General features: G+C 38.4%; 1 protein-coding gene across 6 annotated transcripts in view; it reads right to left on the bottom strand.

Moving 5' to 3' along the window:
• The window catches only part of CDK13 (cyclin dependent kinase 13), a 43,764-nt gene that overhangs the window by 16,454 nt on the left and 13,817 nt on the right, over nucleotides 1–13,493 (bottom strand). For 5 of the 6 annotated variants that reach the window (XM_027904966.1, XM_027904969.1, XM_027904970.1 and 2 more), the window contains exons 3-7: nucleotides 13,323–13,490; nucleotides 12,906–13,045; nucleotides 10,851–11,021; nucleotides 2,429–2,618; nucleotides 340–396 (exon numbers count right to left, since the gene is read on the bottom strand). In XM_027904966.1, coding sequence (XP_027760767.1) covers nucleotides 340–396; nucleotides 2,429–2,618; nucleotides 10,851–11,021; nucleotides 12,906–13,045; nucleotides 13,323–13,490 — 726 coding nt within the window. The remainder of the gene's footprint in view (nucleotides 1–339; nucleotides 397–2,428; nucleotides 2,619–10,850; nucleotides 11,022–12,905; nucleotides 13,046–13,322; nucleotides 13,491–13,493) is intronic. The other variant, XM_027904968.1, reaches the window with a different exon arrangement.

Raw genomic sequence — 13,493 nt, 5'->3', positions numbered from 1 at the left:
ATTGCTTTCCCTAAATAAAATCTTCAGCGTATCAACACAAAAAAATATACTTTAGGTTTACAGGACCAGAAACCTAGGACTGTAACTCTTAATTTGCAGTCAATATATGGCCACTGTCTACAGTTATTTATCCAGAACACCTGGAAAAGCAATACACTTGCACAAAGAGACTTTTGTGGTTTTATGCAGTGGAAGACAATGTGCACTTCTTTAAATTTCCTAAGCTATTACAATACAATAAGCTTTCCTCTAAACAAAACAATCTTCTGGCTCTCATTAAAGAGTTATGCAAAAAGATTAAACTCATGAATTCTTTCCCACAGTATAATTGTATCTTACCTTTCTTCAGAGTTGTACAGCCGAGCAAGCCCAAAATCCGCGAGCTTTATCTGCCCTCTGGTGGAAAAAGCAAAGAATTATTTATGGTTAAACCTGTTGAGATTTCCTCCCCAAAAATCAGGTGGCATTTAAGACTGAGACAGCGGCAACTGACCTTCACCAAACCACCTGAACAAAGAGGCAACGCCTTGCAATCTGCGCATCTCTTGTGCAGTTTAAATACAGCCTTTACATCAGGGTGACGGAGCAGATAAGGGCTTCTATTCTTGCCAACAGCCAACTTGCTGAATGACACAACCCCTAACCCATTCCTGGGTTTTCCCATGTATGAGGGGAAGAGTAGAAGATACAGAGCTCTTGCCTGGCAGTTCCCACAGCTGAAAGGCACTGCTCAGTGACCAGAAACCCCCTGTAGGATCTGGATGATTTCAACAGAAAGCTATCTGCGAGCTTCTCTAATCCATTCTAAATGAATGTTCGACTGTTACATACGTGAGTTTGCTTTTCTACACTGATGAGCTTTTATATCTCCTATTACTTCCAAATACACGTTATTTTATCAAATTAGAGCAAGACTTGCTGAAGTGCATAAGAATGAAAATTTTGTGGTAATAAAATATATGTTATGGCTTCCATCCACTTTTTTCCTCTGATGTATACTCAGATTTGAAGAACCCCCATAAACGAAGAAATGCTCCCCTCAAATATACAAGCTTACTCCTCAGAGAGGTTATCTGTGAAAGATAAATGTCTTTGCTCAAAAATTTGTTGAGGTTGCATATCTAAAAGATACGTAAACCAAGTGTTAGGCTTCAGGGTGTAACTGGTAATGGAATTTTAGAAACACTGGCTTAAAATTATTCAGATCAACTATCGAATTTTGTTTGTACCAGTGGAAAAATCTAAAGATGCTTAGAAAATATCCTCAGGGAAAAAAAAAAAACAAAAAAAAAACCAAAACAAAACTCTGTATCCTGGATTGGAAGGAGCACAGTACAATAACAAGCTCCTCCTCTACCATAATTCACTCTTCTCCACTGTCAGGTTACAGCTCAGCTTCTGAGTTCCCAAAGGTGCACAAACCCTGGAGATTAGCAGGCAATAAGATTAGGTGTGTGGGCACAGTGAGTGATGGGGAGGAACATGTACATCTGTATCATAATCTGGCAAGACTGTGACAGGATCCAGAGTTGAAAATAATGTTATTTCACTCGAAGGGAAAAAGGAGGGGGAAAAATGGAAAATTTAATTTGGAGAAGGCTGAGAGAAAACTAGGGTCCCTACCAAAAGAGATCCATTTTGCCCAGTATTTCATCTCCAACAGCAGCAGTAGATTTTTAAGGAGAACACATGAACCCACTCCCTTTAGAGCTCATCTTCCTTATACTTATCCACCACGCACAATCATTGTTTAAATGCTGCATGTCTTATAGCTGCTCCCTGGATTTAGTACTGCAGGTTTGGATGTACAACAGTTTGCAATGAAGTCGTCCACTACCTTCACACCAGCCTTTTATTTGCTGCTGCTGCACACCAAAAGCAGCAAGGTTATTAATATGATTTGTAATTACAAAGTGTTAAAGCTGTAAGCAACATATCCTTCTCCCCATTTGATTGTGGTTACAATTGCAAGCCCGAGGAATGTTTAAACATGCCTGATCAAATAATTTTTAAAGCATTATCCTGACTGATGAAGATGAGGACCTCAGAATTATGTCACAAAGAACCAGCCACATTTCCATCTTGAAACAAGATGGCAAAAGGAATACATATCAAACACTTCTGTCTTACAATTCTGTTTTAATATATTGGAACTCAGATAATTTTTCCCCAATACTCTGATTTAAAAGACTCAAGTTTTAATCCTGCTGTTTTAACACAGATAAATTTAACACATAATTGCAGGACCCAGTGTTAAGCAGAAACATTACCATATTAGTATTTTGCAATTGATTTTGAAGAAACTAGGAAATGTAAAAAAAAATAGGTTTTGCTAAAAAACTCAAAGCAGGTGAAGTCTGAAGATTAAAACAAGGACTAGAAGATGTTAACAGACAATTTTTGCTACAGATTCAAGTAATATCCATACCTATTATTTAGAAGAATATTTGAACATTTGATATCTCTGTGCAAAAAGTTCTTCTTGTGGCAATAGGCCAAGCCCTCCATCAGCTGTCTCATAAAAGATTTAATATGGTTTTCATTAAAATGAACCAAACCAGATTCTAGCAGTCCCATCAAGTCATGGTCCATATATTCAAACACCAGGTAAAATGCACCTAGAAAAAAAAAAGGGAAAGGATACAAGAAACAGATATAAAAACTGATTTAACAGCAGTCTGAAGCATTGTTGTTATTTAGTTTTTAAAATCAGAAGTATTTTCATGCAATGGCTTACATTTTCTTCAGTATTTATAGCTGTACCTCATGTCCAATAATAGCAGTTAAATATAGTGCAGTAAAATGTTTTCATAAAACTGCTTTTCCATGTAAACAATTGTACTAGTCAAATGTTTGTGAAAACAAATATAATGCTACCATATGATGCTTTCATCTAGATGGACACGTACCCTCCCTATAGCTCTCAATCTCCATATATTTATTGAAGAAAACCTGTGTTAATATCCCCTATATAAAGTTTGGGGAGAAATACAGAAACAAAAGATGTACAAGCATTATTAATTCATCTGTCGTGATTCAGAGACTGATTTTTTAAAAATATTTCTGTGTAATCGGGTCAGAAATAAGCCTGCCCTTCTCAGACTAAAAATACCTCTAAGACAGGGCAAAATGAGAAGGCAGAACTAAGCTATCAGTAACAGCAGCTCTGCAAAGACGGAGTTCGTATTTCAAGTTGCCACATACACGCATTAAGCACAAGAGAATCTGGTCCCATCTCACATCAGCATGTGTAATTCCACAAATAAGCTATTCAAGCTGAGGCTCTTGGATTCAGGTAAGTAACTCTTAAAGTAACTTTGATACTCTTAAAGAGGAAAAGTGCTGACTGCTTCAGAAGCAGTAGCAACCAATCTCCAGCACAACCACTCCCAATACAATCTACATTTTTGTACTTTGTTCTTTCCCTTCTAAACTCTGGGACAGAGAGGACAGGGAAGCCCCTGCACAGCACTGCTGGCAGTGGAGAAACCACATTCAAGAGCGTCTGCCTATTTTGCATTTTGAAAAATCTCCTCTCAAAGCCACTATTTCAAATAGCTTCTGCCCAACAAGAACTCATTACAGGTTCCTGCTCCTAAATAAGAAGTTTCAACTCAGAAGCTCGTGAAAGTCTTTATAACAAGAAGTCAGCTTGACAGAACACACGGTCACATTCTAATGAACTGACTTGTTTTCTTGTATAGTAGCTAAAAAAGGAAGAAAGAATGCCAAGTCCATCTATTTAACAAGCAGGAAAAGATTACTAATACAGTGAGTGTTAAACTTTTAATAAAGATCAGCAAAGATCAGCTAAACCACAGGACGCTGCATAAGACACTCCAGAGTTCATTGGTTTTAATTTAGGTGCTTTTGTCCTGCTCTATGTTATACAGAGGAAGTAAAATACTCATCATAAAATACCATAAAATACCCCTGTACAGAGGAGGTGAATCCAGCAGGTACAACAAAACTTCAAAAGGAGAGAAGGGAGTACGAAGAGCCGTGAATATCCAAAACTCTGCTGTGTTCCTAACTGCATAACTGAGTTCACCAATGCAGTTCACCAGCCCAGCACGGAAAAGCACAGAGGCTCCTAATCTTTGGTCTTTTCAAACAAGATGGCAATCTGCTGTTAGCTCTCCTTCAATGACAACTGCTCAAGTATGAACCGTGACGTATTTTAAAATGCCTTGAAACAAACACCTGATATTAATGCTGCAGTGTCACAATAACCCAGATGTGCGACTCAGAGGATGTCAGCTCAACAAAACTGAATACCAGTGAATCTTGGTTATCTCCTTGCTCTGGAACACGAGGGAGAGCTAATTCTGTCATGGCAGCTGGCTGCATGTGTGTACATGACAAGGAGAGAGACTGCCTGCAGACCTGTTTAGTGAGAACAGCTGAACAGAGTCCTCTTGTTTATATGCAAAGTAGGCTCCATGACTTGAGTAATTTCCTGCTCCGCCAGTAGCTCCCAGGATTTTTTCACTGCTATTTATAACCAGCAATCACAACTGGTACCCTCATGCAAGAGGGAAAGCTGACAACAACGGAGACAACTCACAAATAAAGCAGAGTGGTACCTGGGAGATGACATCTGATTATTTATATTCTCTGCAACTCCCATTAAGAAACATACACTAGAACAGTAAAAATGCTAAATGTTCTTTCCATATAAAATCAAGAGGAAATTCACAGATCCATCACACTTGTGCAATACTACTTATTTCCTACCCACGTGATAGACAATGTCAGAATTTGTTTTAAGAAGGAAAACTTAGAGCTGAATCTTTTTCATTCGCAATGAGAAACTATTAGTCTACTAACTTCTGCAATCTAACCATTAAAACCTGGTTAACAGCATTACTCAAACTGTATTTGGAAGTGACTGTAGCTGCAAAAAAGTTATCAAGCAAAATGAAATGAAACTCCCGTTAGTTCATTCCTGAGCAAACACGGTCCCCCTTTCTGATGGAGAGCTACAGTTTCTGTCAATAAAATAAGTTATGTTATTCCATCTGGTAATTTCAAATCTCCATTGCTTTTCATCAGATTGGGGGATCTGATCCTTCTGAACAGGGGAAGAAGCTATAGTTATTCAGGAAGAAGAAACAGCCCTTGAAGACTTCACCAGTGAACTGTGCACAGGCAGAAGCGCACTTGCTACAACTCAGCCTGAGTTCAAGCTTACAGCATACTTTAGTTCCATCAAAACAAACGCCACATGAATATTCATTTCTCAAAAAAGGGAAACATAACAGGAAAAACAATGGTTCGGTCCTTCATTAAGACATTTGATAACTTGGAAGTTTCACTTTAAAATGACCTTTTGTTTCATGCTAGCTTTGCCCAGTGTCCTCATTTCTGGAAGCAGCGTCCTAAAAATATGAAGCTCTCTTAACAGTAAGGTGCAATTCAAAGGAACCGAGCATCATTTATTTGACTTTAAAGCCCCTCATCTTACTGCTGTTATGTTAAAGACCTGCACTTCCCAATAAGTAAGTACCTGTGGGGTGGGAGGAAGCCTAGAGTCCATTTCCATACACAGGGGCTAACCCAGGTAGTAGGGGGGCTGTGTCTTGGGTGCCCCACTTCCTCTGCTAATACCATGCAGCTCATCTCCTTTCCTTCATCTACTGAGATAAGAAACCCTGATGTCACTACACGCGGATGGAGCAGCAGCTGGAGCAGCTGAACAGTAGTAATACTGCCCACTTCTAAATATGGGATAAGAGAGGGCAGCTGAATCTCTTAGGGAGGTACACAGTTAATAAAGGAGACTCACATGGATGGAAATAATCTTCACCTTACTCCTTTTGCTTGCACTTAGAAAAATTCATCTTTCTGACCATTTTGTCAGTTAAGATTGATGGGGTTCATCAAGTGAGATAATACCAATTTAGAATAATTAAAGGATTAACACACTGCCTCCTCTTGGTCATATATTTCAAGTCACCAAGCTCCAACAGTAGCAATTTCTGAACACAAAATGAGTGGGGTAAAGCGGCATAAAGCTATGCATACAAAATAGGTAAAGCAATAAAACGTGGCACTAACGATCTGTAATTCTTCCCTGAGAGGCCCAAAAAACCTACCAAAACACACTGTGCATTTTTGTGACACAGACATGCTCTGGATTTTTTTTGGATTGTCATCAAATCACAAAGATCCAACAAAACAGGACATTAAGTTATGCACTTGCTCCCAAAGACAGAAATGCTTCAGACAGGGCGGGGAGAGGAAGGAGGTGCAGCCAGGGAAAATGATCCAAAAGCCTCTGTAGATGATAGCTTTTAAGCAAATATTTTCCCAATGTAATTCACAGGGAAGGTGTTTGGTATTTCTCAAAATATCTGACTAGATACACATCAGAGGAACCAGGAGACCTTATTACACGCAAATTTTAATTCAATTCTAGTATAAATGCTTACAATTGTATCCTGAAGTACAGAAATGCTTTAAAACAAACTCAGGATCCCTGCCTCATTCAGTGCATGGTACTGAATTGTTGCACAGGTTTTCAACATTTGTTCTGTACTCACTGTTCAGAACGGGGCTTTATCGGATTTTCATTTTGCTAATAAAGCCTCCACAATTTTCCACCTTGATTGATTAAATACAATTGGATTATAGTTACTCTTCTATTCCCTCAACATTTCTCTTTCAGTACTCATGATACATTATATTGTAAGAGTTTTAAACAGGATTTTATCGAACACAGTCTGAAAACCAAAGAAGAAACTCCATTAATTCTTTGAAGTTCCTTATATTTGAACTTTATAAAGTCCCTTAAATAGACATTTATCTCGTCTTTCTACTGATGTTTTATTAATCTATTTTATGATTGGCATAGCCACTGAATTCATTACTTGAAGACTAAAGAAACCATTGATGCTATATTATTTTTTTTTTAATATATTTTCACCCAATATTAAGTTTCTATTTAATGATAATGTTATTCTTGTTATTCTCCCCGTGGAAAGTTTAATTGCATTCTCCTCTTGAAACAAATCCAACCCAAGCTCCATGTAGGTCCTGAAGTAGGCATACAGAAACCCTGGGATTAAATACTGTCCTTGTTTCATCATATACTACAGGGAAATAAGAAACCAAACAAACAAACAAAAAAAAAACTTTAAGCAAAATTTAACCTACAGAAACATACACACAATCCAAACAGGTAATTCACGCTTACACAAAAAAAAAAACAACCCCAAAAAAACCCCAAAACAACACCACCACAACAGCAAAGAAACAAGCCACAATGTTAACCAGATCTGTTACTACTGGTCTCCATGCAAAGTTTTACATCCTTCCTCAGGTTGGCAAAAATGCCTATTCCAGTCACAAGGATGAAGGGATGTCAGTCAGCACACCTGAAGGTGTTCACATTCACAGCAAGAAAAGCTGAGTCAGGCCCTTTCCGTTTGTTTAATAAAGAGAGATCATGGCAATCTCGTTGCAAGTAACTCAACAGTCCAGCTAAACTAACAGCTTTCAGCTCATAGAGAGGCAACTGGGAACTGAATGACCATCTCAGGCACCCAAAGGAAAAAAAAGACACGGAAGTCATATAAGTACCAGACAAACCAGAGCGGACAAGAGCACAAAATAAGAAGGGTGTTTTATTCCAATGATTCACTTTATATCAAATAAAGTGACTCAACCAACTTGAATCATGAAGTTTATAGATTTGAATACGCCTAGGAAATATCTTTTTTGTTTTCAACTTCTGTTTTCTTCAATTACTGCTGCAAGGGAATGTGACACAGAGCTGCTCAGACAAAACGAAGAAAACCACTGTCCAAACTCTGCTCCAAAAGGAAACTGAAGTTCATAAATGTGAACTCCAAATAATTTGAACTACCATGGAGCAAACAAAAAGCAAAAGTGACGCAAAGTTTAGGTGCTGTAAGTTCCAACAATGTCAGACTGCTGCTACTATTGTTGAAGACACCCACAATTGCTCCAGTACTATCTCACTAGAAGAAAATTCAATAAAAACAACCAGTTCTGGAATTCAGGGAAATACTGGATGCAAACTACAGCTCATCAGTGCTATTACCCTGAGAGAAGCAAAAAGAAAACCTGTGGAACATACTGTTAGGTCAGCTGTACACACAAGACTGAATACAAACTATGAGTCGTGTTCCCATCCCTAAGCTTGCGTGTTCACCTATCTCCCTCTGAGTGACAGCAAGGGGAGAAAAGCCCACACAGCAAATATATAAAGTGGATATTCTGTGTCACCCCACCCAACACACACACTTTATTTGTCAGGATTGTGCCTCAGGATCAAGATGCTACATTAGCAATTAGTAATGGGTAATGCCGTGCTCCAACTTTATCCACTGATGGAAAAACACTTAGAACATTAATAACACGCTGCTCCAATGTGCCACGCTTCCTTTTCTAATGGCTGGTCTAGAAAGAATAAAACTAGAAAATACTACCTATCAAAGCCATTCTTGTCTTTAAATTTACACCCAAGCCGGCCAAGACAGAAGACAGATATACTTTCATCCATTTTCTTTGAAAGTAAAATGCTTTGAGACAGTTATTCACTTTTACGTGGGAGACAGGTAATCCTCTCTCTTCCAAACTTTCGAATATGACACTTAAAAACATGTAACGCAGCTCCAAGTGTCAGGACAAAGCCATGGCTTGCAGTCCGATGTTACTATCTGAAAAAGCATCCTTAAATCAAGTACTGTATAAAGCAGGCCCAACACTTACATTACAGACATTACTAAATTTGCTGCATTTTTTACTGGGTTCCAAACAAAAATTCCCCACACTGCCTTAAGTGAATAAGTAGATGAGTAATATGTCAGGATATGACAGACACAATATTAACTTTACTCATACTAACCAGAGAAATGTGTTAGCAAACATGTTCTCATTCCCTACTCTCACAAACGGGATATCAGCAGGGTTTTCCAGGTTCTATTTCAAAACTAAGGCAAACATATAACAGATATTAAGCAGAGGCATATTCATCAGATGAGCAAAACACTTTGCTTCTACTGTAAGCTCTGCCTGTCTAAAATATCACTGCCACTTTTCAAGCGGTTCCTTGTTGAGCAGCCCGCTTTTACATTAGCAACACTTCACTGTGAAAATGATCAAACTTCCTCCCCCTTGCACGGGTTCCCTGCACAGACTACAACTTGGCCACAACTCAGCTATAAATCCCCATCTCACAATGAACTACTCATTAGAGAAATACAGAATACAGTGCCTGAAAAAAAACCCCACAACTTCCATCTTTTCACAGACGAGACGAAACAGCAGTCTCATTATCCTGCTAATGCTTTCAAAAAACTATCAGGACTTAATCAACTGTCAGAAATAAATTCTACTCTAGCATCTCCAGAGATGGAGGCCCCTGCCCTTGCAAATATTCAGAAAATGTAATTGTTTTAATAGGCTGTTTAAATAAGAATGAGAAATTAAATTGAAATTATTATCAAAAATACAGAAGGACAAACTCCACATTTGAAATTAACGAGACACACAGTTTGAAGGACAGCAAAGAAATTTACAATTCAATTCTAAGCATGGCACCAAACAGAAAGGGAGAAAATTAATTAATGAGTCATTAAGTTTTAAGTCAAGTCTCAGTGTGGTCTCATTAGCCAAGTAGGTTAGACCTAATTAAAACTTGGTACAAGATTCACATACAAAGCCTGAATTGGCTGTTGCAGACTGTCAGTATTTAGTGTAAGTGCTGACCACTGATCCCACACAATTCTAGAAAAATCCTCTTGATAGATGCTTACTACTCTTAAACACAACAACAAAAAAAAAAACATGTTAGTGCTGTATACCCTTCAAGGTATTACACTCCCTAAAGATGCTAGGAAAAAAAAATCCAAACTAATTCCTGCTTAATTTTGACATCCACTTTGTGACTCATCACAACATCACTGGTGTTTCTGCTGGCTATGCAGCATGTACAGCATCTTCTACCTGCACTGGTGATGCGTTTCCTGTGCAGAAACTCAGGGAGAGAGAGAAGGGAGGAAAGCACAGGTACCGCATTACAAACACCCTCCTCAGCTGAACTAGATAACAAATTGCCCTCAGGACACTAAAATACCCTGGAAATGTTTATACGACTTGGACTTGGGAGGCAACAGCCTCCAGTGGCAAAATGACCAAGTGGAAAAAAAAAAAATTACCCAGCAACAACACTGAATGATTTTAATTGTTTGCTTGATTCTCTAAGTTAAGGAGGTTGCAGCAACAAAACAGACTTAAAACTGAAGGAACCAAAGGAGTAGAAGTCTGCATGCCTTCTGTTTGGGGAAAAACACTACCACGATACAAGGCTTGCATTTCATTGTCTTATCTTCTAACCCTTAAGACACATGCCCAACCATGAAAAAAGTAACTGAAGCACAATTCAAACAAAAACAAGGCCTAGAATGAAAAACATCTCTTCAGCATGGAGCCTATGATACTCTAAACGATATGAGAAAATACTACACAAAATTAAAAGGCCAGAAAAGCTGACAGTGAGGAGCTTCCTGTTATTGCTGGCCTCCATAACCCATGGCTGTCAAGAAGACAAACAGCTATCTGTTCCTCTCCAGCAAAACCAGAATCATGTAATACATTTTTTATACCACAAAACATTTGCAGAAAACGTTTCTATGAGCAAAAGGTGCAGGTGAGTTAAACAAATGACTTCTATTTGTATTTAAATCAAAAATAAAATCCCTTGTCCAGCATCACAATTTGGAAACATACCTTTTAGTGAAGTTTAACTTCAAATCCAGCATAGCAGACTATAATACTAAGAACAGGTCCAGAAAGAGCTTCCCCTCTGCTAGTGTGCATACCTTTGTCCTTCTTGAAGTCCAAAGCATCTTCCTTATCTGTCACTATTTCCTTCATGTTGATAATGCTTTGGTGATTAAGCTGTCGAAGAATCTTAATCTCTCGAATAGCTGTAATTGGAAACCCTTCCTTTTCATTATCCAGACGTACTTTCTTTAGTGCCACCATTTCCCCTATGAGAAAATTTAAATAGAAACCATTAGGATCAATCAAACCATGGGATTTTAGTATTAGATTTGTTTGTTGGTAAAACCCTTTCCCATTTGTTACTATTTTTGAGTGCACTACACGGTCAACATTCTGATGCTTGCACCAAACATTATGCTGAACAGAAGTCACCATCCCACCGTGAAGCAAAACTACCAGTGAGTTTTCAGCTACCCACTGTAAGGCCTATCTTCTTCCTCCCGCATACCTCACTCACCTGTCCCAATATTCCACACCATGACTACCAATAAAGAGTCACTATCAGCAGCAGCTTTGGAGACAAAGGTCTGTGACTGCTCTGGGTTTCTTCACACTACATCTCCACAGGTCAGAATGTATGTATCTAGCCCGAAATACTACACAGTTCAAGATATGAGGCAGATGACTAAATTCATCAGAATACTTTCTACAAGCAGAAAGCTCACTGCCATATTTACAGTGAGGAGAAACTTCCCATATTATTTTACTGCAGGGTGGGCTGGATAAAACTGGATTCTGCAAGTGACAGGAGTAGGATCTACTCCTGATGGGGATGGATATCTAAAGACTATATTCTAGCTCAAGCATTTTGTTCTCGCAATTTTATTGACAGCACAGATATCTTTGTTAGCTCCAAAAAGTACTTATCCTACAGCAATTTATATGATGCTTTTGGAATAGATCACATCTCAGCATGACACAACATCCACTTGCCTTAATGCCACTCTTGGCACAGGACTGGAATCCAAAGCTAATGAGAAGTTTGCTTTATCTGTATGGACCATTCAATACAGAGAGCAACAGCTTCTACTGGAAGTTAAGAAATGACTGCCACACACAAATAACCTGAGGTTTGCCCAAGAGCCAATACGGTTATGGCAGAACTGAAAAGTGAAATGTGCAAACAGAATCTCAGGAGAGCAGGAGGAACTAACAGTGATTTGCAATGGTTCTCAAGGTAAAAATCTGTGGCAGTTCAACTTTAGTTCTCACATTTGCAAACTGAGACAAGCATAGGTAAAGAATGAAGAAGGGATTATAATTACACTGCTTATTCTTCTGGAGATCAGAAAGAAGGAACTGAGGCTGGTGTGTGGTTTTACGGGATTCAGTTGCTGCTGAAGTAGAAAATTATCCAGCATTCAAAGCATGTGCAAATAAGCCAGGAGGGCAAGCAGCAACAGAAAGAACTACTAACTGAACATAAAATGATCCAGCAACATACAGCATATATGAAGAATTTGGATGCAATTTCTATTTAGAAGTAGTGACAATATTCTGGTGGATCATAGTGGTGACTGACTGCTCACTGGAGTTGAACAAGAAATTTTAAAATAATGACACTGTAGTACAGTCAGTTATACTGCAAGAAAAATACCCAATATGCAACTCTTCAGGGCTGTATTGCACAGAAGCAGATTCTCTTCTTACTCTCAGCTAGTGACTATTGGGAGTACAAAGGACCACAATGACCAAATCTCCTGCATAGCTTCTTTCCCTCTCATAACTTCATTACTGTTTGCCAACCCGTCTAGGGTGCCATATAGTTTCCCCAGAATATTAAATCTCGTCTCCACTAGTTCAATCCCGTACAGAGCATCAAAACTCAAGAAATAAGCATCAGAATTTAAGGCTACTCAGTTTGCCTTCAGCCGCAGCTTTACAGATAAGTGATTTTCCAATGCAGCAAATGATTTCTCATTTGGACAAACGCTAGATCTAAAACTGAACAAACACATCAACAACTAAAAACTTTCCAAACATTAGAGGGCAGAATACCACAAATTTTACTCAATAGAAAATGAAAACTAAAACAAAACCATCCCATTCACTTAAAATTACAGGATTATATTTACTTTTTTTGAACTTACCTGTATCTTTATCCCTGGCTTTGTAAACTTGGCCATAAGTGCCTTCACCAATAATACCAATGATATCAAATTTATCCACACACCGCTTTCCCCAGTCTATTTCTTTTTCTTTCGTTTCACCATGTCGTGGTCCACATATTCTAGAAAGCAACAAACATTTCTAAGAATATAGCCTTACTCTTAGAATATTTAGAAGTTGTCTTAACTTTGAAGAATCCTCAACGCTAGCTATTTGAAACACTACTAATTAACTGTCTTACTATCATTAAGTGGCAATAAACCACGCAGTTTGAGTCAAGCCTCCCTAATATTAAAAAAGGTCATTAAAAAGCAGAATTCTATTGGCAAGAATACATTTTAAAGACACTACTATCATTTGTACTTGCTTGATAGGCTTAAAAAGTCTAATGGACATACTTTGGTCTTCTCTTGCTGTGTAACTGAACTGCTGGTTTCTTTTCTTCAGGACTCTTGGGTACCTCAGCTCCTCCAGGCAGCTCAGGTGGAAGTGGCAAGTCTGCGAGCAGATGGCGAAGTTTCTTCTCTGTTTCTTTAACTGACTTCACAGAAATATTCTCTCGCAAACTA

This window comes from Empidonax traillii, unplaced genomic scaffold, assembly GCF_003031625.1.
Source record: "Empidonax traillii isolate 1590-97213 ecotype Southwest subspecies unplaced genomic scaffold, ASM303162v1 scaffold1108:size182476, whole genome shotgun sequence".
NCBI classification, from domain to species: domain Eukaryota; kingdom Metazoa; phylum Chordata; class Aves; order Passeriformes; family Tyrannidae; genus Empidonax; species Empidonax traillii.
The sequence above is the reverse complement of the archived record's forward strand: the minus strand, read 5'-3'. Positions and strand labels throughout refer to the sequence as shown.